This window comes from Stegodyphus dumicola, chromosome X2, assembly GCF_044657685.1.
Source record: "Stegodyphus dumicola isolate Sdum_Otavi_A_Nest chromosome X2, ASM4465768v1".
NCBI classification, from domain to species: domain Eukaryota; kingdom Metazoa; phylum Arthropoda; class Arachnida; order Araneae; family Eresidae; genus Stegodyphus; species Stegodyphus dumicola.
The window spans coordinates 3,208,727-3,234,847 of NC_140781.1; the positions used below are offsets into that span (position 1 = coordinate 3,208,727).

General features: G+C 33.8%; 1 protein-coding gene across 5 annotated transcripts in view; it reads right to left on the minus strand.

Annotated features, from left to right (window-relative positions):
- Nucleotides 1–26,121, minus strand: part of LOC118200014 (neuroligin-4, Y-linked-like) — a 986,473-nt gene that overhangs the window by 468,475 nt on the left and 491,877 nt on the right. For all 5 annotated transcript variants that reach the window (XR_015039134.1, XM_085809618.1, XM_085809619.1 and 2 more), the window contains exon 2: nucleotides 23,085–23,234. Coding sequence is in view for 2 of the 5 variants with exons in the window: in XM_085809618.1 (XP_085665744.1) it covers nucleotides 23,085–23,234 (150 nt within the window). In the remaining 3 variants the exon portion in view is untranslated. The remainder of the gene's footprint in view (nucleotides 1–23,084; nucleotides 23,235–26,121) is intronic.

Sequence of the window (26,121 nt, forward strand, 5' to 3'; positions counted from 1 at the left end):
CCTTTCCTCTAGTGGCTGCTTCTGAGGACACAAAAGATTTTTTTGTCATTACAGCGGGTCTTTTCATTATCGGTTCCGAGTTAAAAAGTGTTCCTGAACTTGATTTTACAAATGAGAAAATTCCCATCCGTGTGTGGTGGATATTAGTCACACAGATTTCTCAATCGTGTTGGAATATCTCAATAGTCAAAATTCTACATGACTCAGCTGCAAATACGCAAAAGCGGAAACTCCCCAGTGCCAATTTACATGTGAATGACCTGGTGCCAATCAAGGATGAAACTTTGCCGCCACGTAAGTGGAAAACGGCAAGACTAATTCACACCTATAAAGGAATTGACAATATAGTAAGAGCAGCGAACATAAAAAAGTGTCTCAAGTGAAATGAAAAGACCAATCGATAAACTGCTCCGATTTGCCTTGGACAATTAATTTATTTGATTAATTTTCTTCATTTATTTTATGTTTTATTTTTGAAGTTAGTTTCTTTGAGATGATGACGGGGTCATGGGGGTCTAGTGTGTTACAGCATTCACTGTGTTGCTCTCGGCGAAAGAGGGGGGGGACTGCTGTTATTCATAACATACTAAAAATAATTTATTTCTGATTTTAAATAAAGGAAGTTTTGTATGATTTTGTTTCAACGATGTGGCAACTCGGGATTATTTTTTGTTGAGATATTTGTAATCGCATTCTTACTGGTTAAAAGGAAGTATAGCTTTCTGTCAAGTCCGAAACATTCATTAGCTTTCAGCCAGGTCCGGGTTATTCAGAAACTAAATCTCATTCTGTATGTTACTTTTGATTGGTTAGTTATTGTGTCTTGTTTATGATTTGTTAAACCATGATCTGTTGTAAAGTTATATATATAACCTTTGTAACCACTTATCGCTGCTTAGTATTATTCTGTTATTCTGCCTGCTTGTATTATTCTGCTTGTACTTACTTATCTGTGCTTGTAGCTAATGCTTGTACGTACTTATTTCTGCTTGCATGTAACTGCGTGTATCTCTGCATATCTCAGTAATAAATATTTGTTTTGCGAACCACGGCATTTTCTATGTTTAACATTTTTATTATAGCTCTGTTCTAAAGATGTAATGTTATGTTGTGTTCGCATGTTGGAGCAAAGTAAAATATATATGTTATTTATTGCATAGCGTTTGATTTCTACCATCCTGTACAAATAGGTGAATAGTCACAAAAAATCAAAACCCATTACTATAATCTTTTAGAATCCTAAATAATGCGAATTGTAAGTGAAGGCAATTGGGTCATCAGCTATGAAAAGTAACATAGCAATAGAATTCTAATTCCTGTTAACCTACTGTATAACTAATTTTCCTTGTTTGTTTTTACTTTTGAAAAAGCCTGCAGCATAGTTGTTAATGCTAATAAGACTAAAACTTAATGAATTTAAGCTTTTTGAAGAAATGAAACCTTTGTTGTTAAGCAAATTGTATATTATATGCAATTTGTTTTGTAATATACTTTATGAGACTGCTTCAAAATTTTGTTTTACTAACCACAGAAGAAAAGATTGGTCTGAACTGGTCTTATAGATCCATACCTTACATAAAAATGCGCATAATAAAAAACATAAATAAACTGCTGATACGTATAAACAAGTAGCAATACTGCAATAAGCTTATTCTGGTAATGCTGATAAAAATATCATCTGCTGCGATTTTCTTTTAATGTAATGCCTGCCTGGAGAATTCTAATCATTCATATAAAGATGGGAAAGAGAAATAGGATGAAAAATAGGAATCATTCATATAAAATGGATGTCAGATTTGAAAACAGCTTATCTTTGTCTCGCTGAAGAAACAAAGAGATGATATTCTCATAGACCTAGTACATATTACTTACAATATGCATAGGAAATTTCACAGGTGGCAATTTTTTACCAATTATACACCAAATAAAGTATTATTGAAAAAAGCGTTAATTATTATTGGCTCTGTGTGAAAACATGTCACTTAGTCATTCTGGGTTTCGAACGCCCCACTGTAGAATATCATTTTCGTCATTTTTTATATTTTAATACTTTATGACACTGGTTTTCTGTGCATATTTCCTCTATGTATATAGAAAAATTAATAATCCTTCTTTCACTTGACGTACCAGTGAAAGAGCGAACAAAATCGCTGAACACTGGTTATTCGACCGGTTCTCGAATCGCAAAAAAAAAAGGACTAGCTGCGTAGTTTTTGTTTGTTTGTTTGTTTTGTGAGCAGCGTAAGTAAAAGCGAGCTTCTCTTAAAATGCATTTCTCGAGGATATCTATCTCTTGCGTGCTGTGGCTTAAGCCACTCAGTCAGTAAACCTTTCTTTACCTATTTAATAGCTTAAGATAAAACTTTTGGAAACCGATCATCTGAAATCGAAAATGATTATATGGTACAACAGAATTAAAGGTACTTTTTGCAATGTAAAAGAAGCCTTCGGGGAGAACCTTTTAACAAACTCACTTATGGCTATATTTCGCATAGAAAACTATGAAACCCCACATGCATGTAGGCCATTCGCCGTTAAATGAAACAAAGTCAAACCACTTATATTCAGCAGGCTTAGTGCTCGGTCACTAATAGACTTATAATATTGGAGTTCTATTCTGTTGAACGGTTGAAATGCTATCTGTTGAATATAACTATAACATACAAAAGTGCACTATTACATGTTTTGGGAAAGAAACTCGTGGTTTAATGTATTTCTTTTCTAAATTCACTATTGAAAGTTTAAAACCCCCTAGCATATACTGTTTTATTTATTAATTTTTGGTTTCCTCTGCATGTAATCTACACTGGCAAACAACCTAGATATGTCAAAAAAACTAACATAAAATAATTCTGCACCCCTTAGATACGAACATGAAAGACAAACCAAATCAACCTGTATACGTAAAAAATTTCTTTGTTATAAAAGTTTGAATGATTAAAAAAATATTTTATTCTACAGCTCAGGTTGGATATTTTACCATTCACATTCGAGGTTAATTTAAAGTTTCTATTGATTTTTTAGAGGTTAGAAATAGCTTATTCACATTTGTAGTAAATGTATGATCTTAGGAGACAGAAAAAGGTATCATCTTAATCCTGATACATGTTGTATGAGAATTAATTTGGGTCAATATAATACTACTCCGTATAAATGACAGCCTAATGTCAAACGAAATTCCTTGTAACCCTGTTTCTGTATGGATGATTTACTGACACAAAATATGAACAGTTACACTTTTAAAAAATTCTTACCCAAAGCTCAAAGGTGCCAGCGCCAAGATCAGTTAAAGAAATGAAATATATTCTAGATCAGACTTATAAATACTCATTTGTCTTTTATCCTTTAATGCACGAAGTTTGATCCAAATTGGATGCTGTGTTCAGTGTATCGGAGGAAAAAAAGAATAAAACAATAAATGGTGTCTTTTATCAAACCTTATTTATAAAATTATTACCTTTTTTATAAAATTAGAGTGGGAATTTATATTCACCTTTTTAGTTTTATTAAAGCCAGAAACACTTAAAGAGAATAAGCCCCTTTATACTTTTTGAATAATAATTTAATTCACTATATAAATAGCAAATTAATTCCTATTCAGCTAAATAGTAATTTCTCTCATTTCCACTCCAGATTCTGCTTTTTCTTTAACACTTAGGAAAAAGAGTTTTTTCTTTTTGTTCGGTAACGTTAGAGTAACTGGAGACTTAAGACAAATGACAGGCAAATTAAAACGAATGTAACTAAAATATAAGTACATCAAATGCGATGATTGAATATAAGAAAGTACAACACGCAAAATTTCCACAGTACAAATTTCTACACTTTTATTTATAAACCTTAAGCCCGAGTTCGAATCCCGACAAGGGCGTTGCAGATTTTTTCTGTTTCCTGGCATCGAAAAATTCATAAAGGACTCTAAAAGTGGCTCCCGAACTAAAAGACGGTGGGAGATAATTCGTAGACGCCAAGATTTGGCGACTGCGTCACCGTAATCTACAGTCGTCCTTTAAGAGAGAGAGTATATAAGTTATTTTCTTCTTCCTTTCCGCATTCTGTATAAAGTCGTTCTGTCACTTATATAGAGCAGCATGTCCACTGCCAGCGGCAGACGCAATCCTGCGCTCCTGGCCTCGATAGGATATATGAATTTATTCTGATGTTACTGTCAGACAAGTGAGCTAAGTCATAACACGACTATAATTAACAATATTACATCTTTAACAATGGATAAGAAAATTCAAAGATAATCAAGCCACAGAAAAATGGAATTCCTTAAAAAGAAATAACGCATGGTGTTACTGAGGGAGTAACGCCAAATGTTTTAAAGAAAGAAGGGAAAATTAAAACTTCATGCTACAATTCCTTCACTAACGAAAAACGCTAACATTTAAGTTGTAACATGTTTATTGCTATTTTTCATTAAAAACTGCTAGGTTTACATTTTGTTCTCTGCTATTAATAAAAAGGCTTTAACAGTGCATTAAAAGAGCTATATAATATTTATTTAGACACTAACTTATTGAAGTTAAAGTTGCTTCTTTTCGGGAGGCATGCCATAATAAAAATCTTTCAATTAAAAAAAAAATATCAGTTTAGAAAGTGATTGAAAATTTAATGAACGTTTGTCTTATTTGATCTGAATACAAAGCTCATTCAGTCATACGATAACGTTCATTCCTTGCGTATGAACATTTAATACGATTAGAAGCTCTTAAGGATACTTACTAACTGAAAAAATGTTATAATAATGAAGATCATCCCTTAAATTTTATTCATAATATTTTTAACTTCTGTTCTTAAAGCTTTTGTTGTCTGAATTCTGATTCTGCTATTGAATTCTGTATGTACATTTTATATCTATACGCTGTATTTTATTTGTAGCTTATCTCCTAAAAGCGAGTTTCCAAAGGCCTTTTGTGTGAATTGGTGAAAAAATTAAACCTGACATAAGTTTTCAATAATGATTCAGAACAGGTTAAATAAAAAATTGATTTACATTTCTATTAGTTTTAGCTATTTTGCCACCTAATAAAATGATAATACAATATTTTATCTTGAAGCAAAGTAATTCATAAGAAGTTTTTATTTAATTAAATACTCATGAATATCCTCAGAATTTCAGTTTTTTTTATCATAATTAGAAAGATTAATATTATTGTATTTTACTTCTATTCTTAAAGAGAAGATAATATATAATAATGAGTAAAGTTTGTTGTAATATTCCTATTACATACTTTTAATAATATTATTAAATTAAATATATGTACGAGTATATTAAATTTCTTTCTTGTTATGAAGTTTCATTAACTGGGCTTCAAATAACATTTCTACCGGAAATTGGATTCTCATGGAAATTCCTTTTCTAATGAAGTCTCTGTTTCAATTATGACTCAATTTTCAATTTTCAAATTCCATTTATTTATACAAAAAGGATGTGATTCCCAAATGAAAGAAATATTTTGCTTTTTCAAGTGTTCTTCTTTTTAATCATTCTTTAATTTCTGGGACAATATGAATTGTTAAAGTTAGGTTTTTAATAGAGTGCACACTAGTGACAGATACTTTTGTGAATATATATGGTTATATACAATACTTTTACGCACCGCAGATGGAGCAGAATAAAAACAAGCTCACTGTCAAATAATAGAAATTTAAATATTATATGATCAGCTTAAATTGAAATGTAAACGTACTGTTTCAATAATTTTCTGAGTAAATGTAATTTAAGCATCATTTCAAATAAACGTGAGATTTCAACAGCAACTGTTCGATGAAAATGCTCCATCTTTTTCTCACTACTTAATTCTAAAATTGATCTTTAAGAGCCCTATTATTTAGAGGAGTGTTTATTTTAATAATACAAAGCAAACAACATTGGGTCTCAAGTGAAAATTAAGGAAACTAATTTTGGCTTTATAAAAATTTAGGACTCAAAATTCAAAAGTGATTTCAATATCACCTATCAGGCTCCCCATGATTTAATTTTAATTTCTGATTTTTTGCTTTTATATTGGAATGCGCGATTAAATGGAAACAGAAATGAAGAAAGGCGTGTATAACCTGTTTCGTGCTCAGGAATCACAATATATTTATTTATAAACACCAGAAATTATATTATAAACCCCTCAAAACATGACACCTTTTTCTCTTTTTCATTGAGGCTGGATTTTATTTGATTTTACTTTTGCGCGCTACTACTGAATATTCGCGAAGAAGCACACAGCAGTAATCATTTTTGTATAAACTCTTGACTAGACTTGATACTCTCTCATTCCCATTTCTTTAAAGCATTGATAAAACTGTTCTCTCTGTTCCATACACTCTGCACTTAGTGGCTTTCTGGGAAAAAGAATATCTAAATGTTCGTTCAAAAAGTGCAGTTTAATGCTCAGTTTAATGCTTCTTCTAAGTTTCTGAATTTTCTCGAAACAATTTCAAACCAAACATACATTCAAGAACCCTATTTATTTGAAGGACCTACCCAAGTATACTTCTTAAGGTACTCTATATCTTTCTCACTGTTCTTAACATTCAGCACTACATGTTTTCATGTGAGAGTATTATTTTATTGTTAGAAACAATAAACATTTCTTCTTGACAACTAACTTTGATACAATTTATCCGCCTTCAGTGACCAAGACGTACTCAAGAGAAGAAAAAAAAAATTGTAGCCATAAAGTAACCTATATTTAATCGTAAACAATAAACAAAAAAATTGTATGATGTAGATCTTCTGGACAAGCCTACTGCGATGTAATAGGGGGACCGGAAAGTAATGTCGCTTTTTTACATTAAATTCAAACGAATAAATTTGTAACAAGTTTTTATTTTTAATCAATAATATAATCACACTCGTTATCAGCAACCTTTCGCCATCAGGTATGCCGATTTCAATCCCAGACCGATCAAAATCAATTGGTTTTTGAGTAAAATATCTCGAGATGTTGTTTTGGATATCATCCAAATTTTCAAATTTTTTGTCACTAAGAAACTGTTGTAAGGATCAGAATAAATAGAAATCCGAGGGTGCGAGATCGGGTGAATATGGTGAGTGAGGCAGTACCTCCCACCCCAATTCATTATATTTTTCCAGTGTTCGTCTTGCACAGTGCGGTCTTACATTGTCGTGTTGCAGAATGACGCCTATTCTGTTGACAATCGCCAGATATTTTTCGAATAAAGATTGGTTCACTAGATCCAATTGTTCACAATAAAGGTCTACATTAACAGTTTTTCCAGGTTTCAGCAATTTAAAATGAAAAATTCCGCGAATACTCCATCAAAGAACCAGAAACGCCTTTTCGGGATGTAAACCCTTTGTAACCCCTATTAAAACTGCCTTTTGAGTTTTGGATTATCATATAGGACTTATTTTTTTGTCTCCACTAATCAAATGATCAAAAAACGGTTCTATATGGTGCCGTTAAGCAATACGTTGCATGTGATGGATAGGTTGGCTTTGTTCTTTTCGGACAGATTATGGGCGACTGAAACACCTGCTGTGCTTATTTTTCCATTCTGCTTTTAATGTTCTTTGGATGGTCGACCAAGGTTGTTTAAGAGTGTTTGACATGGATTTACTTCCACTTCTGCCCTTAGCGTGTTGTTGTCGACATGCGCAGAAACGACATTACTTTCCGCCCCCGCCCCCTATTATATAGAGTGCAAGTAAAAAGTAAGAAATGGTGGACATCGCCTGCTGAAAACCAGTATAACTCCAAAGTTCCAAATGTGGCTAACTATTACGACTTTTATTTATGTAGCTATATCAAATGCATGGAAACTTTATGAGCTTGCTGTAGACCCGATAATTTCTTTTAGATAGTGTAGTTTAATTTCATAACAGTTATTTTTATTTTTGAAACCTTTTACTTTCAATTCTTGTTTCCACTTACAACTCCCTACCAGAATGAGATATTCAGCTTACTACCCTTTATCTTACCTTACTACTAGCTACCAGCTACTTTAGCTTACTACCCCTTAGTTTTCCTTACCAGTATGAGGGTCCAGTTTACTTCGATAAAGAGTGTTAGGATTTTTCTGTTGCGCTTTCTGTGTTTGCCTTCCTAGTCACCCTTGAAGCTGTTACGCTTGGCTGTATTATACGTGCTTATTGATATTCACCGGCTAGTTTAATTTATGGGCCAACGACGTTAGATAATTGTGTCTAGCTTTGGCGGAAGTTTTATTTAGTTAATTATAGTTTAGTTTAATATTTCTTATTCTGAGTTAAAGCCCGAGAAAGGGCCGACTGTTATTCTTATTCGAGTGAAATAAAAGGGTAATTTAACACTTTTTGAGTGTACATCTTAGTTGTTCTGAACTCAGCGATAAGTCGTAGTTCACTAGGTTCTTTGATGTTTCATCATAGAACAAAGGGCGTGGAACCATACAAGATTTTCAAAGAAAAGTTGCGGTGGGATTGTTGAAAGCAGAGGAAAATATTCTGAAAATTCCAGCCTTCATCTTCATGTACTGATTATGTTGGCCGATCATCTTTCTTTAAGAATGTAGCCTCAGAAACAAAACTAAAATGCAAATACTGTGGTAGTCAAACTATAACTGACTGCAATAAATGTTATGTGCCTTTGTATAGCAAATGCGTCAAAGATTTCCAAGTATCGCTAAAGTAATCGGTTTTGACTGACGTTGCGTTTTCGTCCCATTTTGTTTTCTGTTACACTTTTTTTCCTCTTAATTAGACTCTAATATGTCAAAAAATTTTCTTTGTTAATTTTCTTCAAGTGAACGGTAGTGCAGTTGTTAATGGGTTAACGAAAAACTACATTAAAATGTAATACATTGGTTTGTAATATAAATATATGTTAGCACAATTTTTTAAAAAAGCAGTTTCTACACATATTCAATTATACCTAATAAAATATTATCCAAAATTTCGTATTACAAACCTTTCTATTACTTTGAACAACAAATTTGATTTTGTTTACAAAAGAGTAACCGGAAGTGATATTTTACTAAAAGCTCATTGCTACTTAAAACATAGAATCGGCAGAAGGTTATATGCTAACCGCATCAAACTTTTGATAATGTTATTATCCTGAATTAAGTGCGTCTAAGGTTAATTTAATATGACGAGCTAACGGAAGTACATCCATTGAATTGACAAGGAATTTATGCTAAATGTTTGTTGCGACAGTGATCTTTGTTATAATCATAATGTTTTGTTCTCCATGTTAAGTGTTTGCTCTGTTATGATATTCGACGCAGAAATGGAGTCATGTGCATACCTCATGTTACCCCAAATGATAAATAACGTAATTCGAGTTGATAGAGAAACACATCAATGTAAAATTTAAAAGTAGGCAAAAAAGCAAACTTATTTTGGTGCAGATTTTGAATATAACGCTATAGCTTCAAGAGCAATCAGACACAGAGAAGAAGAGATTAAACCTCTTGTTCAGAAGGAAATATTTTTGTATCATACTAATGTGCAAGCAGTATTTCATATGTAAGCAGCAACTTGTGTGTAAGGAGTAATTTATGAGTATTTATGTATCATACTAGTGTGTAAGCAATAACTTATGTGTAAGCAGGAACTTATGTATCATCAGTACGCAGCAATTCATGAGTACGTAGTAATTTACGTACAATGCAACAGAAATATGTATGTAATGCAACGGTATAACGCAACTATCCACAATGCAACTATGTAATATAATCCTTGACTGAAACAGCATGCTGTTTCATACTCCGCACTGAACAACCAAATATGTGTAAACTGTGATCCGAATGTTGCCATATGTACAATGCTATATCTAATAATGTATCATATTAATGTGTAATCAGAATTTTAAGTGCAAGCAGTAACTTATGTAAGTAGTAATTTATGTGTCATCAGCAGGCAGTAACTTATGTGCAAAGTAGCAATTATATATAGTGCAACAGTATATGTGTGTAACGCAACGGTGTAGTGCAACTATGTAGTATATTCTTTAACTGAAACAGCATTTTGTTTCATACTCCGCACTGAAAAATCCAATATGAGTGAACTGCGATCTGAATGTTGCCATATGTACAATGTATTATGCAATTGTGTATCATATTAATGTGTAAGCAGTATTTGTATAATAATAATATGTAATTATGTATCAAATTAATGTGTAATGTAGCATGTTTATGTAATTGAGCATCATATTAATGTGTAAGCGGTATTTCATGTGCAAGCAGTAATACTTGTGTAAGCAGTAATTCAGGTGCAAGCAGTAATTTATGCGTATGCGATAATTTAACGAATAAGCAGAATTTACATGTTATCAGTAAGCAGTAATTTATGAGTAAATAGTAATTTATGTATTATGTAAAATAGCAAGTCTTATGCTCAAGTTTAGGGTAATGTTATGTGTCAAATATCATATACCATGTTAGTTTCATGTTTATGTCATATCAACAATGTAACTAATGTAAACCAACCAACATGTAAACCAATGTCACTCTGAAAAGAAATAGCCCCTGTATGGCCATGCACATCTTTTGTGAAGTATCAATAAATTCCCGGTGCGCCCTTATGGAGCCCCAGGGATTTGTTGCGTCTGGATAGGGGAGGGCGTGGGACATATGCCTGTTTACCTCTGTTAAACGTCCTCCGTCACCTGTCACCTGTAGAGACATTAGGAATTTTTGATACGGGAGACGTGAAAAATGAGCTGTGCCATCGCCGGGATTCGAACCTCGGACCTTTCAAGTACACGCCGAGTGTGCTGACCATTACACCACGAAGGCATGCTAAGAAGGCGGGAGAAATACCTTATATACTCCCCCTTTTAAAGGGCGATTGGGGTTTAAGGACCCAGTCGCCAAATCCTGCTAGTGAAGAATCATCATTCACCACCTTTTTTAGTTCTGGCGCTACTGTAGAGACATTAGGAATTTTTGATATGGCAGACGTTAAAAATGAACAGTGCCCTCGCCGGGACTCTAAACTCAGACCTCTCGAACACGCGCCGAGTGCGCTGACCATTACACCACCAAGGCATGCTAAAAAGGCGAGAGAAATACCTTATAAATTCACATTAACTTAAAGTCTCCGTCCTGTCAACTTTTAATTAACCGGGGAGGGAGCGAATTAACTGGTTTGCAATTTAGACGAGAACTGTCTAAACGATAGAGTTTAATAAACAACAGTTTCTTGCTTATTGCGAAACAATGGACATTTTACTATCACAAATATCAGTGTGAAACAAAGTTTTCTACATAAAATACAGAAAAGAAACGGCAATGATAACAGATGACGTCTGCGAGGTGAATCCGGCGAAATTGTAAAAACGTCAGACGTTTTATATGAGTTTGAACACAATGACAGGATTCAAATTATTTTGTAAATATTCTTCTTTCATGCCATGTATAAGTTCGCTTCTTTATTTCCAGTTATGTTTGATTTTTTCCATTATTTATTTTTTTTTTCTGATTTGAATACTAATTTAATTTAGGTAAAGAAATGAATTCTTCAAATTAAACTACTTGAAAATACAAGTAAATTGCTAATAGTACTTTTCTGTTATTTCTAAAATGGATTATTCAAGTTTCCGTTTTTAAATACCCTTGGATTAACCGTGATTTTGAGTTAATAATGGTCATCATCCCCAATATTACCACCACGGTTAATCGAGGTTTGACCCTATACTATTCTGTTTCTAAATTTTGACTTTTTTCATTAGTAGTCGATTTCTTATTCTCAGTAATTTTTTCGAAATACGTCGCATGATAAATATTCACAAAAGAATAATCATTCGCTTTGTTCGAAATATTATCACTTTAGACTTAGTTTGTGAAAAATAATCATCTATACCCTTCATCATCATATCTAAATTTAAAAAAAATAACAGCTGTGGATTTATTAAATGAGATTCATATCTATGCTGCGAATCTTTTATTCCTCCTCGAAGCGTTCCTTCAAACCAGCACACAGCTGCGCACTTAATATTGTTATAGACATAGATAAACTAGCATACGACTTATAAATCCTGTTTATTTGTACTTTATTATTGGATTTACCTTATATGTTCAGCTCTACGTTTGGAGGTGTGCATAAATTTTGAATATTGCCATTGAACAAATTAAAAATGCAGCCAAAAGGAATTCCTTTCAGGTACCAACCTTCAGAATTCAGATAGGAAAAAAATATAAATTTGAATGTTTCCTTTGTTCTTTTATAATTAACAGCGTTTACGTATTTTTTATAATTATTTATTAAGTAAATTGTATTTTATTTCGCTAAAAAACAATTTTTATTTTGCTAAGAAACATTTTTATTTCCTTAAAAAAATATTAACTTCGGCAGCTACTTTCAGATTATGCATTCGTTCCGCATGCAATTTAAATGAGACATCTGTAATGCACTTCATACTTGCAAGTCACAGCAGTTAAATTAATGAAAAGCGATTGAGTCATTTAAGACTCGTAGTCATATGTAAGAAAATTATTCTTCTTTGTCCTAATATCATTGAATTCAATGATGTCAGAACTATTTGCGAAGAAGGACAGTCATGGTATTTCAGCTGAAACGTTAAATTTGGAGGATTAGCAGTTTGCTGTACAGCTTTGGCACAAAGTCTGAACGATGCTATTTTGCATTTTCCCTACGAAGACACTGCGCTCGTTGAATTCCAAAAGAAAATTCCGATTGAAGTCAGGGAAAAAGATTTAAAGGAAGGAGAGGCTTCTTCAATCCGGACTACTCCATCAAAGTTTTTTATACGGATGAGAATTTACTTTTGAAATTTTTTCGAGGGTCTTTAAGTTTTGCTTTCGAAGCGCAAATAACTCTTTCGAAATTCACCACTCACTCTAAAAAATAATAAATAAAAAATCTAGTTTCATGTTATTTTCATATATTACGTTATTTCATATGCGAGAGAGGCTTTTTGAAGAGAATAACAATGCTTTAAAAATCCAGATAAACAAATGTGTACTTTTAGCCAAAGAGTAAAGAAAGCAATTAGAAATAATATATAATGAAATAATTTATAAAATACACATCAAATGAAAAATAAATCAGCGATAAGGATATCGATTATTCAGACTATCCTACTACTTATCATCAGTTAATTGTTAAATAAATTACTATTAATGAGATATTTATAACTTTAAGAATAACTAACAGTTAATTTTGTTAATTTCTTTCCTATATGTTCTGCCTTACCACGTTATTCGCTCAGACTAAAAGGTTATGCAAGCGGCTTAAGTTAAATCTAGGAACTAGTCATAACCGGTAGTTCAGAAAAGCTTTCTCCATTACATTTTAGTTTGCTGTAAGCATCCGCCACATAGTAGAATGTTTGAATAGTCGACATTAGTCATGTTCGGTTAACTGCTCGAAAGTCAGCTGGATTTTCAATTCGATTCAGCGGTGTTTGAAGATCTGAATAGACTTTTGTGGTTGTAAAATCAAAAGTCACGGTACCGAAATTTTATAAAATTGTTAGTGAATTATGCCAAAAAGAAGGTATTTTTAAGATTTTATATTTACCATTATGCGTTGAGACCAACAATAACCCAACTAGAAGAGAAAATAAAGATTTGATTCTGGTGTGCCTTAATAACCTAAAATTGGATAAAAGATAAATGTTGACTTGCCAATGAATAGTGCCAACAAGAACCTATCACATCTTCTCCTGGGATAAAAGTGTTTATTCAGAGCATTAATACTGCAGCAGAAATTTAGATACATATGTGGTCACAAGAAACTTGGATAACACCAGTTATAGTTGTATAAAGCCAAAACTATTATGTCTTTTGCACATTTAAAATTTAGGCGCTGGCGATCCAATGTATCAAATCTCACCAGTAACAATGATGTTGTACCAGCATTCGGAATGATCTATAATCTTTCTGAAAGCATACTCGCATTAAAATATTCCTACGATTGGAATGAATGTCTCATGAAAAGTAAATTACAGTCTTTCGCGCATAAAATTTTGATCCCATAGGTTTTAATACACCTGTGATCTTTTCACTACAGTGATTCTACAGGAAACTTGGCGTTTCAAGTTAAAGTGGAATCCAAATCTTCCAGATTTTTTAAGCAAAAATTTAAAACTCGTGTAATCAATTAGCTTTGCTTCTTCAGATTCGAGCACCTCGGTCGATAATTGTAGCTTAGCAACCAGTCGCTATGCTTAATATTGGACAAGAAATCGAAATATTTATTTTGTTACTCCTTTTAGTCGTATTATCACAAGTAGCGGGTAATAAAGTTTTGTGTTAAATTTTACCCGGAGTTTCATCTTCTGTTTCATATTAAAAATTAACAGAAGTCTCTAAACATTGCAGCTAGCTTCTATAGGTCAGCCTCTACGTTTTATGACAAGCAAGTTTAGTTAGTTAAACAATTTTAGAAGCTACACTCTTATAGCATATAATTGCTTGATATACATAGTTAATGCTTTCTTTTAATTCAAATCATAGAAGCTAATAAAATTAACGGTAATGAATGCAATTACATTAAAAGTACGGCATTTGCGGGTGTGAAGTATGTACAAGTTTTGTTTTTATTTTGTTTAAGAACATTAATTTTAATGAAGAACATTCTTTTTCCTTTACGATATTTGTTTTCGGAAAATGAATAGTTTTGTGGTGCCGTTTTTGACAAAAACAAGAATATTTCAATGGGCAATTTGATACTAAATGCATATGTAGACAGTTAAAACATTATTTTTTAGATTTCACAACCTGCACTCTTTCTTGTACCGGTAATTTTAAATACGATGGGCATTTTGCCAAACCGTGATTCCCATGGCATAAAATACAGTTCTCTGTTTTAACATCTGACAAAAACACTTTAGCTACACATTTTGAGCTGTTATACTTACGATTAACATGAGAATTCTCAGTAAGAGGTTTTTCTCGTGACGTGAAATATAAATCTATTTCTTTACCTAACTCACTAGGTGAAAACCATGAATCACCTTGCCTCACTGAAATGTGAGAAGCTGTTCCCGTATCTAAAGATAAGTTGTTTGAGAGTTTCGAAGTTAGTTATTTTCTTTAATTTTAAATAATAATCCCAGGTAGTTACTAGACGTGAAGCGAACTGCACATGAGTTTCATGTGGCTTTTTAAAACAGTTTTTTTAAAGTTTTCTAAACACGAATAGGGTGTTGGCTGAAACGTCTTCAGAGCTACTTGTGTTACTTTTTCATAATTTGCGATATCCTTATCATGTAAATAAGTTATTATATTCGAAGCTTTGTCTCCTAACAGATTTAACAGAATTTCTGCTTTATAATCCTCCGAAACATTTTTTGTAATAAACGCCCGTTCTAATGACGAAAACAAAAATCCCCAACTCTCAGGCCGTATTGGAATTTTTACAGTTAAGGTTCTGATACTTTTTATTAATTGATCTAGTGACTCTGATTTTGTTTCTGTTTCGCTTACACCATCAAGTTTTGTTTCTGCTTTAAGCTTAGCCAACTCTAACTCATTCTTTGATCTCTCAAGTATTATTTGTTCTAACTGGACAAGTTTTTGCTGTTTTTGCTCTTCTTGTTTCCTATTTTCGATAATAGAGTTTGCTATCTCTTTTACTAAATCTTGTTTAGTTTTAAAAATATCACTACGCTCAATAATATCAGTAAAATCTGCTATTTTTTCGTCAACATTTAGATTTATTTCTAAGGCAATAAGCCTTAAATCTTCTTTTTCAGCACCTTTAAATAACATTGTTATTTATAACAGAGCAAAGCACAGAACATAGAGAATTAACAAGAGAGGAATAACTTACCTCTGCAGTGATTCACGTTTGATGAATATCCTTATCCAAAATCAGCGATATTCGTTGAAAAGAACAAGCTGGGAATACTGGCAAACACAAACACTCCTGCGTTCTCAAAAATGAAACACTATGTATTCACGCACAAAACTCAATCTCCGGCGACTACGACCAGATATGTTTGGGTTTCATCCCAAATAACACACACTATAATAAATTCGCTGGTTCAGTTCTTTATTAATTCTCATAATTAAATTACAATCACCCATTATTAAATCATAGCTGTGACCAGCCCTCGTATACCGTCGATGGCAATTCTCAAACTCGTCTGATCAAAACATTACAGGTGACAGGTGACAGCAGGACAGGGCACTCGGACGGCTTTCTATGACTACTCGGGTATTACCCTGACCCTGCAACCATCTAGAGACTTCACAGTTGTAAGACGCTTAACAGATGTGTGCTCAATACATGCCACGATACATCTACAGTATTATATGTGCATTGTCCATTAGTGTGCTATTAGCCTTTAACGACACGTCGGCTCGTGGATAACTAAAAACAGTTACATTTCCATACTACGGATACACATACCATTGCTGTCCTAGCTACTTTAGTAAGCTTTGAGAATCGTTATGCCAATTATGTTTATTGCATGTGCCCTATTCCGGCCTGCAGAGGTCTATGCCCATTTTTTCTAGCTTGTCCATTATGCTTTTAAGATCAAAACATTACAGATGCTCATGCGCGGATTACATTACAGGTGCGCAGGTGCGAAGAGCACGGACTTCGTGCGTTACAGAAACACCGTTCACTTGCGGCGATAACTAAACGTAAACTATAATACAAATCAAATCTGAAAAATAAAGAGTGCAAGAACGCCCTTCAATTTACGCCTAAGAGGTGAACTCACAGAAATCTATCCGGCGTGATACTAAACTGATAAGGCCAAAAGGCTTACTAGCATGACCGCGAAATAACAACGAAACGTTGCGCTTGGCTAGAGAAACACGCTTTGAATAAATTGAGATAATCACACGTTTAAATAGCACTTCACTTAAATTTAAATTTACATCCTGGCGAGAGAATGTGAGGGGAAGTTGAGAAGTTGAGAACAGGAAAACTTAAAATAAATTTGTTATGCAAAATAAGGAAAAACCCTACAAACTTATTAACTGTCTGATCCCTGGAGACTTTCTGATGAGCGAGCTTCTTTTTTTTATCTGTCACACTGTATATGTAACAGAGAATTAAACTCAGTAATCATAAAATTAGAGAAGATTCTCAAATATTAATTAATGCTAGAAGCGTGAAACCTTCAGCTAACTCAAATTTGAATAAATACAAGAAAGTACTACGATAAATTCAATTTTGAATAGATAGAAAAGATCCGATGTCACGATTTTCTGCTCTTAATTCTTTATGTTATTTTACAAACAGATTCATTGTTTACCTTAACGGTAAAACCACTCTGTGATTCAACAGTTTCAAGAATACCTTTTTGAATTCAGACGGTGCAAATGTTTTTTTTTTTTTTTTTTTTTTTTTTTAATAGGCGAATTTTTTAGCTGCCTTTCGCTACTCGTATATTAGAACCGCTAATGATACCTACAGATGAATATTCGGCCACATGTTGAACAGCAGGAACGCAAATTATGTTAATGCAAAGAGTAATAGGGTCCTTGAATAGAACAAATTATTTTCCAATATATTTAAACTTTCGCGTTATTCAGTAACCTAGATATTGAAGAACAGATATTTAGATACATTAATCACGGACGGGGGAGTATTTAACTTACTTAATTAACAGTTATTTTATTTTGAAGCAGCCTTTCCTATCGCTCTCGCTTTCAACTCACGCTTTCTTGCCAGAATGTAAGCGATCTAAAACGCGTGTATTTAAATGATATAGAAAGGAAATGGCTAATCTTTGGAATATGGTAACAGGTAGTTTGGCGACATTTTGGTAAGGCGATAAAGGTTACTATCTAGGACTTTAGCTGTGTACACGGATAAAGTCAAGAGTATGCGCAATGCCATTTTTGTGCAATTCTGGGATGTTTTTTTAAGTGAAAATAGGTCGACGTGTGCATGGATACCGTGTATGTACAATTCTTAAAAATGCGGCAAGCAGTGGGCGTTTCTGCACTTTCTCCCAATTTCGCACCTAATCTTCGTCATAATTAAGCACTTTTGTTCCATAAAAGTTCTAGCATAAGCGTAATTCGGCTAGCAGATTGTTGGAAAAAAATGTTGAGGGAAAAAAAAAATGCCTTTACTTCGTGAAAACAAAATAGCGTCCCCCCCAAGAAAAACTAGCAGGTTGCTGTAGCAGGGTTGGTCGCCAAAAAATAGCCAAGTTACCATAATCTAAAGATTAACCAAAGAAGTTAGTATTAAAGGAAAGGTTTTAGAAGGTGAATTCGGGGCGTGTTCTGTCTGCCTGAAGGCCACGTTGCTATCTTGATTTCTCTAACGATTAGATTTCTGTCGCGTTGAGCGCTTCTTGCCTTCTTCGGCATTTTTACGCTGACTTTTACTATTCACAGCCAGCCTGTGTGCTAATTAACCTGCGAAGCCGTTTTCTAACTCCCACAATTTTCCCCCCACAATTAACTTCCATTCTTGCATGTCTTCATTATAAGCAAGATTCCTATTATTCTGCTAAAGTCTTGATTGATGCAGTAAGTCTTGAGACAGGTAATCCTTATTGTTTGAATACAATTGATGAGGATTTGACATGGCACCTATCTGTAATGTAACAGCAAACAGATTTCGTAGCATTCATGGGGAGCGTGTCACGGCAGCTTCTTTCAATGTTGTATTTCAGTGCTCATCATTTTTCAAAAGTCCTCTAAATTGGCAAGCTTCTTTAAAAGTTTTGCACAGTCTTCCTTCAACTGTTCGCAATTCTTGAAATGACTTCGAGCCTTGAACTTCGTGCAGCAACAATCTCAGGTGAAAACATTCCGAGTTGTTTGGATGTACGGTATACACTCGACCAAGGGCATCACTCGACTTTGCTTCCAGGATGATCACGTACATTGGTTCCAATTTTACGCCTGTTCCATTTCTTGTTTGTATTGTTCCATGTATAGTACTTTGACACTTTATTATACAATGTACTTGATGCCCAATGTAGTGTACATAGAAACTCGTCTTCAATGCAAAGGCAGAAGAAAGAGGTCAAATTTGTTTCTTGAGAAGCCTGGGTTCGTTCAATTGCATTAGCAGAAGTGAAATATACTCGTTGCCCATTCTCAAGGTCGACACTTAAATGGATATCATTAGGATAACGCTAGTGATTTGGAAAGTTCAGAATTTCCGCACAGCTTCATTGCTGCTGATAGATCTTCCCATTTCATATTTACGTGAAAACCAGCCATGTCAGAACCTTTGTTTACATGTTTACAGACATACTTTACAAACTTCACTGAATTACAGTATTCAATGTTTATATGAGCAATGGAATTTTTGAAAGAAGAGGACAATAGAGAACAATCCATCTATTGTCCACCAACACCTCACACCTTCGAACATTGATGTTTGTTGTAAATCTCCCGTCTTCTAACTGCCTCCGATAATAAAGTGGATATCCATCTTGTCCTGTCCAGGTTTCTCTCAGATAATTACGTGGGTATCTTTTAGCATATTTTCCATCCATGATGTATGGAGAATTAGAATTGATGAGTCCACACGGACCATGAACCATCTGTGGCCATGGATCTGTGTCCACACTGGCCATGGATCTTCATCTGGATTTGGGTTTTCTGCACTAATGAATTCATCGACTCTCTGAACATGTATTTTTTCCATGAGCCATACTAGAATGTGGGCATGAGGGAGCCCTCGTTTCTGCCATTCAATTGTGTACATGTGACACTAAACGCTGCCAAAACTCTTTGCCTTGACAATGAGATTCATCTTGTGCTTTTGCATTTGATGAAAAACCATTGCAAGTAAATTCTGGTGGTCTTGTGGCTTTTGGTTTGGAAAGAGTTCAATCTTGATTTCATCCCAAGCTGGATTACATGTGAAGGTAATAAAGATTAGGTAACGGGGAGCACGGGCACTGTCCCTTTACCATAATGGTTAATCGGTATTGCACCGTGCCCACCACTGTCTAGAGCCAATGTGAAGGAGCCACATTTGCGCCCAGCACCAAAAGCCGAGGCCCAACGCTCGGACCATCCAGAGGGCAGTCAAACTGACCAAAAGCGCCCTCCACACAACGCTCACCCAACCGTCCAGGCATTAGTATATATGATAGCAAATACTGAGATTCTCTGACGATTATAATACAATGTGCAATTGGTACATAATGAAATTGCAATTATAAATATACTGCATAATACAAGTCCAATAGTACAATATCAATGTAAAAAGTAAGATATAATTACAAATGCAAATATTTCGTGAACCATAAGTGCAAAATAATAGTAAGTTAAAGGACTACTGCTTCAAATATTAGTACATATGATAACAATACTGAAATTCTCTGACAATTATAATACAATGATCAATTGGTACATAATGAGATTGTAAATAATAAAGATATCAGGTTGACCATAAAAACGCTCATAAGTGATTGCATCATGAGTTCTTTCATGCATGTATCTTGGACTTCCAGTGAAGGTGGATGGCGAGATGATAATTTGACCGATGTCAGTGACGTTTCCATCAGTAATTACAGCATCTCTAAGATGAAAATACTGGCCCACTCTCAGTGTCCTTTGATTACGTCGTATGTATCTTAATCTTTCCGACTCTATTTTTGCATACATATCAACTATAAATTGTTGGAAAAGGGTTTTGCATCGCAATATTATATTGGAGTTTGAGGACCGCACCATAATCCTGAACGCATAACAATCCATCGGAGACATCCTTTCTTGTGATGGTCATCCAATAGTTGGGTTAATTTGATTGAGTTCGAAATGGTATCCATTCTCTCCCTGCCAAAATATTAAATGGTATTGTAGAGCATCATAAGATCTGTGTGTATCTACAATTTTCATACCATTACTGTTTCGCAATTCCGAAACTATATCTCTCACTCCATGCTGTTTGCCTGTCATGATAATTACAACTTCTGACGCTGCTGCAAGATTGCATCTAATCTGATGCCCACCAGGTTCTGTAGCCAAAATTACCAACTTTAATTCAGGTGTAAATTTTTCAACGGATGTTTTTAAATTCGTGATATAAGTATTTTCTCGACGCAGCATTTCTTGTAGTTGGATTACCAGTTACTTTCTTGCCTGTGGAAAATTTCTACAACGCTCTTCTGCTTGCTTCCCTTCATTGCTTATGAAATAAATCTGCAGGAATTTAAGCTGCTCCCTTGGTAAAGGATGCAAACTTCCAGTACGATGATAGACTTGTCTCTGTATCTTAAATGTTGGCATAAAACCACATTCTCAGATTTCTTTTCTAGTCTCAAAAGATATCATTTGGAAGCAGGGATTGAAATGTCGGATGTTTTCTTGAAAATGTTTGGCTTCTCTGGAGTATTCGCTCAACAACCTACATAATATATGTGGAGGATCCATCAATAAAGGCAGTTGAACTTTTCCAGCATTGCAACACATACCTTGAGTTTCACTTTTCCATTTCAAGCCTCACAGTACTTGCATCTTTTTAATATTGATTCAATGTCATGCTGGATCAGAAGCATAACCCACTGCTGGATTATAAGAGAATTCTGCATTTCATTTTTCTCTCTATATCTGCAAACAAACAGTAGCAGTGGCAAATCGATCCTGTTGTAGTCATCTTTCTCTTTCTTCAGATGTTTCCATTGCTGTTGCTGCTGACCGAAATGTCCTGTCCCTTTCTTGCCTTGTTTCTCTTTCGTCGGTCATTTCCCTTGCTCTTCCTCCTGTTCTAAATGTCCCATCCTTTTCTTCCTTGTTTCGCTTTAACCAGTCATTTCCCTTGCCTTCGCTTCTGCTGTAGTACTCTTATTATTTTCTTGTCTTGTTTCTCTTTCTTATGGCGTTTCTTTTGCCCTTGCTGCTGTCGTATTACTCCTATTATTTTCTTGTCTTCTTTCTTTTTCTTCGGGAGTTTCCCTTGCCCTTACTACTGCTCCCAGCACTCCTATTATTTTTTTGTCTTATGTTTCTTTCTTCGGGCCTTTCCCTTGTCCTTGCTACTGTTCTAAAATTTCTATCCCTATCTCGTCTCGATTCTCTTTCTTCGGATGTTTCATTTGCCCGGGATGATTCTTCAGGTTTTCTATCACTTGCTAGTCTTGCATACAAACATTTCATTTTTTTTTCGTGACTGAGGCATACTTTCAAGAACTTCTAGAAGAAGAATATTATCAAGAATCTTCTAAGAACAAATTCTGAAAACGTAAATATAAATTGATGCAATTTCATCACTTTTCTCTCGGCAAACGTCCAGTATCCAAGAGAAACATAAAATTCAAAAACTGCACAAAATTATCGCCCTCATTATCCGAGTGGCAACAGTGCTGACATCAGCAACAATGCCAACAGCGATATATCAGCAACAATGGCTGCGTACCATTGTTGATGATATAATGAGAGAGAATTTTCGATTTGATTCGATTTCATCACAAAACATGAAATGAAAAAAATGTTTCGAATTTTGAAAAAAATCGCTTCGAGGTCCACTGATTGTTGTCTTGATACACCTATGTAAAGTATTTCGTAGCCCTGTGTCTATTAGCTTGCACGCAGCACGAACGAAAAACACTTACACAGAGACAGACACTTCCTTTTATTATATGTAGAGACTATTCTTGATGTTTACTATAAAACGCAAAAATAGAAAACATCTTCTGCTGGTTGTATTGAATTCCATTTTAAAACTCGCAATATATCTTAGCGTCTTTTTTGGTATCATTATAATCATTAATGGCTAACTCTTTATTAAAAGTATTAAAATTCTAATCTAGGACATCTTCTCATTGAAATAATGAATTTATTCCAACATTTAAATCTTTATTTAATCTGTAAAGATCTCAGACTAATAAAATATTTTCTTATTGTGTTAAAACCTTCAGTTTTATATATTATAAATGAACTTTAATTACTTTGATTAAAGACGGTTTTTGTGTTTACGTGGGCTAGACAAAGAATGCGGCTTTTTTGTACATTATCACTGAAAGGTAGAACAAGAAAAAGGTACTCATGTATATTTACAGACGAATTAGTTACCGTTATGCTTAAAAAATTAGACATTAATTATTTTTTATTTTCTTCGATTACAAGTAGCATTCGTTGCAGTGTCCATTATTTAGAGGCAACAGAGATTAACTGGGTGGAGTTTGTCAATATTTACAGAGAATATATTACTGTTGGGAATCTATCACACTTACCCAAAATCCCAAGCCTGTAGTTAAGAGTAATGACAATAACTTCTCCAAACCCTGCGAGAACCGTTCCGTCGTAGGGATTTCCAGAGCTCCAGTCGTAAGAATCTCCATGAAGGAAAACTATTACTGGTAGCCTTGATGCTTCCCTTTTCACTGCAAGAAACAAGGTTCATTTACTGGATATCGTTCACAGCATTATATACATTCACAGATTTCGTTTTGAAACCTCGTATATGTATTAATAATAAAAAGTATAAGAAATAACACATATAAAAGATTCATTGAAGTTTTCAAAGACGTAAATTGATGCTTATTAAAAGCTGAGCTTAATATCTGAATTTAACTCGCTAATACACATTATAGAGGGTGTATTAAAATGATCCCAAGACTAAATATTTATTGAATATTTATTGAACAGCTGAAGGCAGAAATACAGTATTAAATTCAGAAAGAAATCAAATAAGTTGTATATTCGAAGTTCCGTACTAACAAAACTTCAGATAAATGATGCTGTTTAGTGAAAACCTCAATCAAAAATCAAAAGATAGTAGAATTATTTTTTCGGCGGAAATCATTTGGCTATTGCTTTTAGCACTGATTGAAAACCGTATTCGCCATAACCATGTACACGTCGACTTATTTTTACTTAAAAAAAAGGTTGATCTTTACAATATGGTAACTGGTAGTTTGGCGACATTTTGGAGGCGATAAAGGTTACTACCTGGGGCTTTGGTAATAATGTGAGCAGTACTCAGTTCCGATTACGCATTATTTTGCGTGAGGGAAATGAGAGATCATGGGATATGTCATGTGATATTAATGGACGAATTACGGTTCTTTAATCGGAAAAGGGGGGAAATCGGGAAAAAATGTGGAAATTTTGTATTTAGCTTTATTCTGTGTTGTGTGAAACAGTGTTTGTTAATTTTTGGATCCCATGGCCCTAACTAAAGTCAATTCGAAATGGGTATTTAGGCATTGTGATAAAGAGAAGTTTGCTTTTTATTTAGCGGAGGAAGTATGGAGGAAAAATTCGCAGAAAAAAATCTTTCAATAATTTTATTGAATGAATTAGAAAAGTGAATCCGCCACGTAATCAAGATTCTGAAGAAGATTAGGTAAGTTAGTATTTTTAATTATTTGAGGATATTATTTTTATGCATTGTTCTAAATGTAAGGTGGAAAGGAATTTGGTATTATTGGGAAAATTGTTATTAGCAATGATTTAGTTTAAAGTAATTAAGATTGTAAGGTAATTTTTATTAATTTAATGTATGTGCTCATTTATATTTTAAGTAGTGTTTTTGAATTTAATTATATTTTAATGAAATGATAGTTATTTTGTGAATTTTATGTTTGTAGGAATTTGGTACATGTTTTAGTTGAAGTAAACGTGCATGGAAATAATTTAAATATCTGACAAAGTATTTGTAATGGTTGCGGTATGAATTCGTTGGTGACGTTTATAATATAATAGATGATTTAGAGGTAAAAGTTTTTGGATATTTATTTTATATGTGGAAATGTTCATATTTGGAAAGGGTAAATACTTTTTCGCGATCAGGTAATTTCATATATGTTCTTTTTACCGGGTTTAAAGATTGAGAAAATTGTCATGTATTTTCGTGAAATTTTTCTAATTTATGAGAAAAAAGCAGTGTACATGGATATAGTGAAGAGTGTGCGCAATGCCATTTTTGTGCAATTCTGGGATGTTTTTTTAAGTAAAAATAAGTCGGCGTGTACATTGTTTAAGTGTATGTGTTATTTTGAAAAACGCGTAAGGAGTATGGTATTGTGCACTTTTTCTCAATTTTGCAGTGAATATTTGTCATGATTAAGCAGTTTTGTTTGATAAAATTTCTAGCATAAGTGTAATTCGGCTAGTAGATTGTTAGAAGAAGTGTTCAGTAGATAAAAAGAAAAGAAACATGTCTTTACTTCGTGAAGATAAAATGGCGGCGGGGAAAAAAAATAGAGGGTTGCTGTAGGAGAGTTGGTTGCCAAATTTTCGCCAAAAAATCGCCAAGTTACCATAATGTAAAGATCAACCAAAAAAACATCCCAGAATTGCACAAAAATGGCATTGCGCACACTCTTGACTTTATCCATGTACACTGCTATTTTCTCATAAATTACAAAAATTTGCACGAAAATGCAGGAAAATTTTGTGAATCTCCACATGCTCTTTTTTCAAAACTACGTATAACACGTAGGGTTGCCGTAAGTAGGGTCGCCAAATTTGGCAATTTATGCGAATTTTGGCCTGGTTGCGTTAATACGTAAGTACCAAAAAAGGTAAATATAAAACCAGTACAAACCCAAAATCTCCCACTAAAAATGTAAAATTGAGGGAAAAAAAGAAACCTATCGACTTAGTGTTCGTATTTAAACCAGAAGAAACCTCGAAAACAAAGAAATACGAAAATTTACGGAAAAGAAAAGGAACACAATCAAAATATGTTTCAAGGTTATCAAGAGCTATCAGATCTCAATTGAGTAAACATCCTACGAAAACTGCTGCGTTTCTGTTCATCCAAAATTAGCTGATGAAACATTTTAAATTATTTAAACCTTATATTTAATTCCAGAAATTATGAATGCCTCCTCTACACAGCCGCCTTCCATTCAAAAATATATAAAAGCGAATTTAATTGAAATAAATAAAGTTTGTCTAATAAAGCAAAAAGTAATATGTACAAGTACAAATATTAAAATTAAAAAGAAGTAATTTACTAAGACTAGAGTATTTAAGTAGTACTTAAACAATGACTGAGACCAAAAATATTAGAACTTAACTGTTTGCAGAACGAAGGAAACTTATTCAAAACGGGCAGAGCGACACATTATCTGTTTGGCGCAATGCGCGAAAAAAATGGCGATGGAAAATTTTTAATCTCCCAAAAGGTGAATTTACAGCAAGAAGCTTTTTAAAAATTCGAAAGCATTAAAGTAATGTAAGAAAGAAAAGGACAGAACGAACAAATGTTTGAAAAGAATAAAATTTTCTCACCATGGTCTTCTCATGACTACTTAGAAT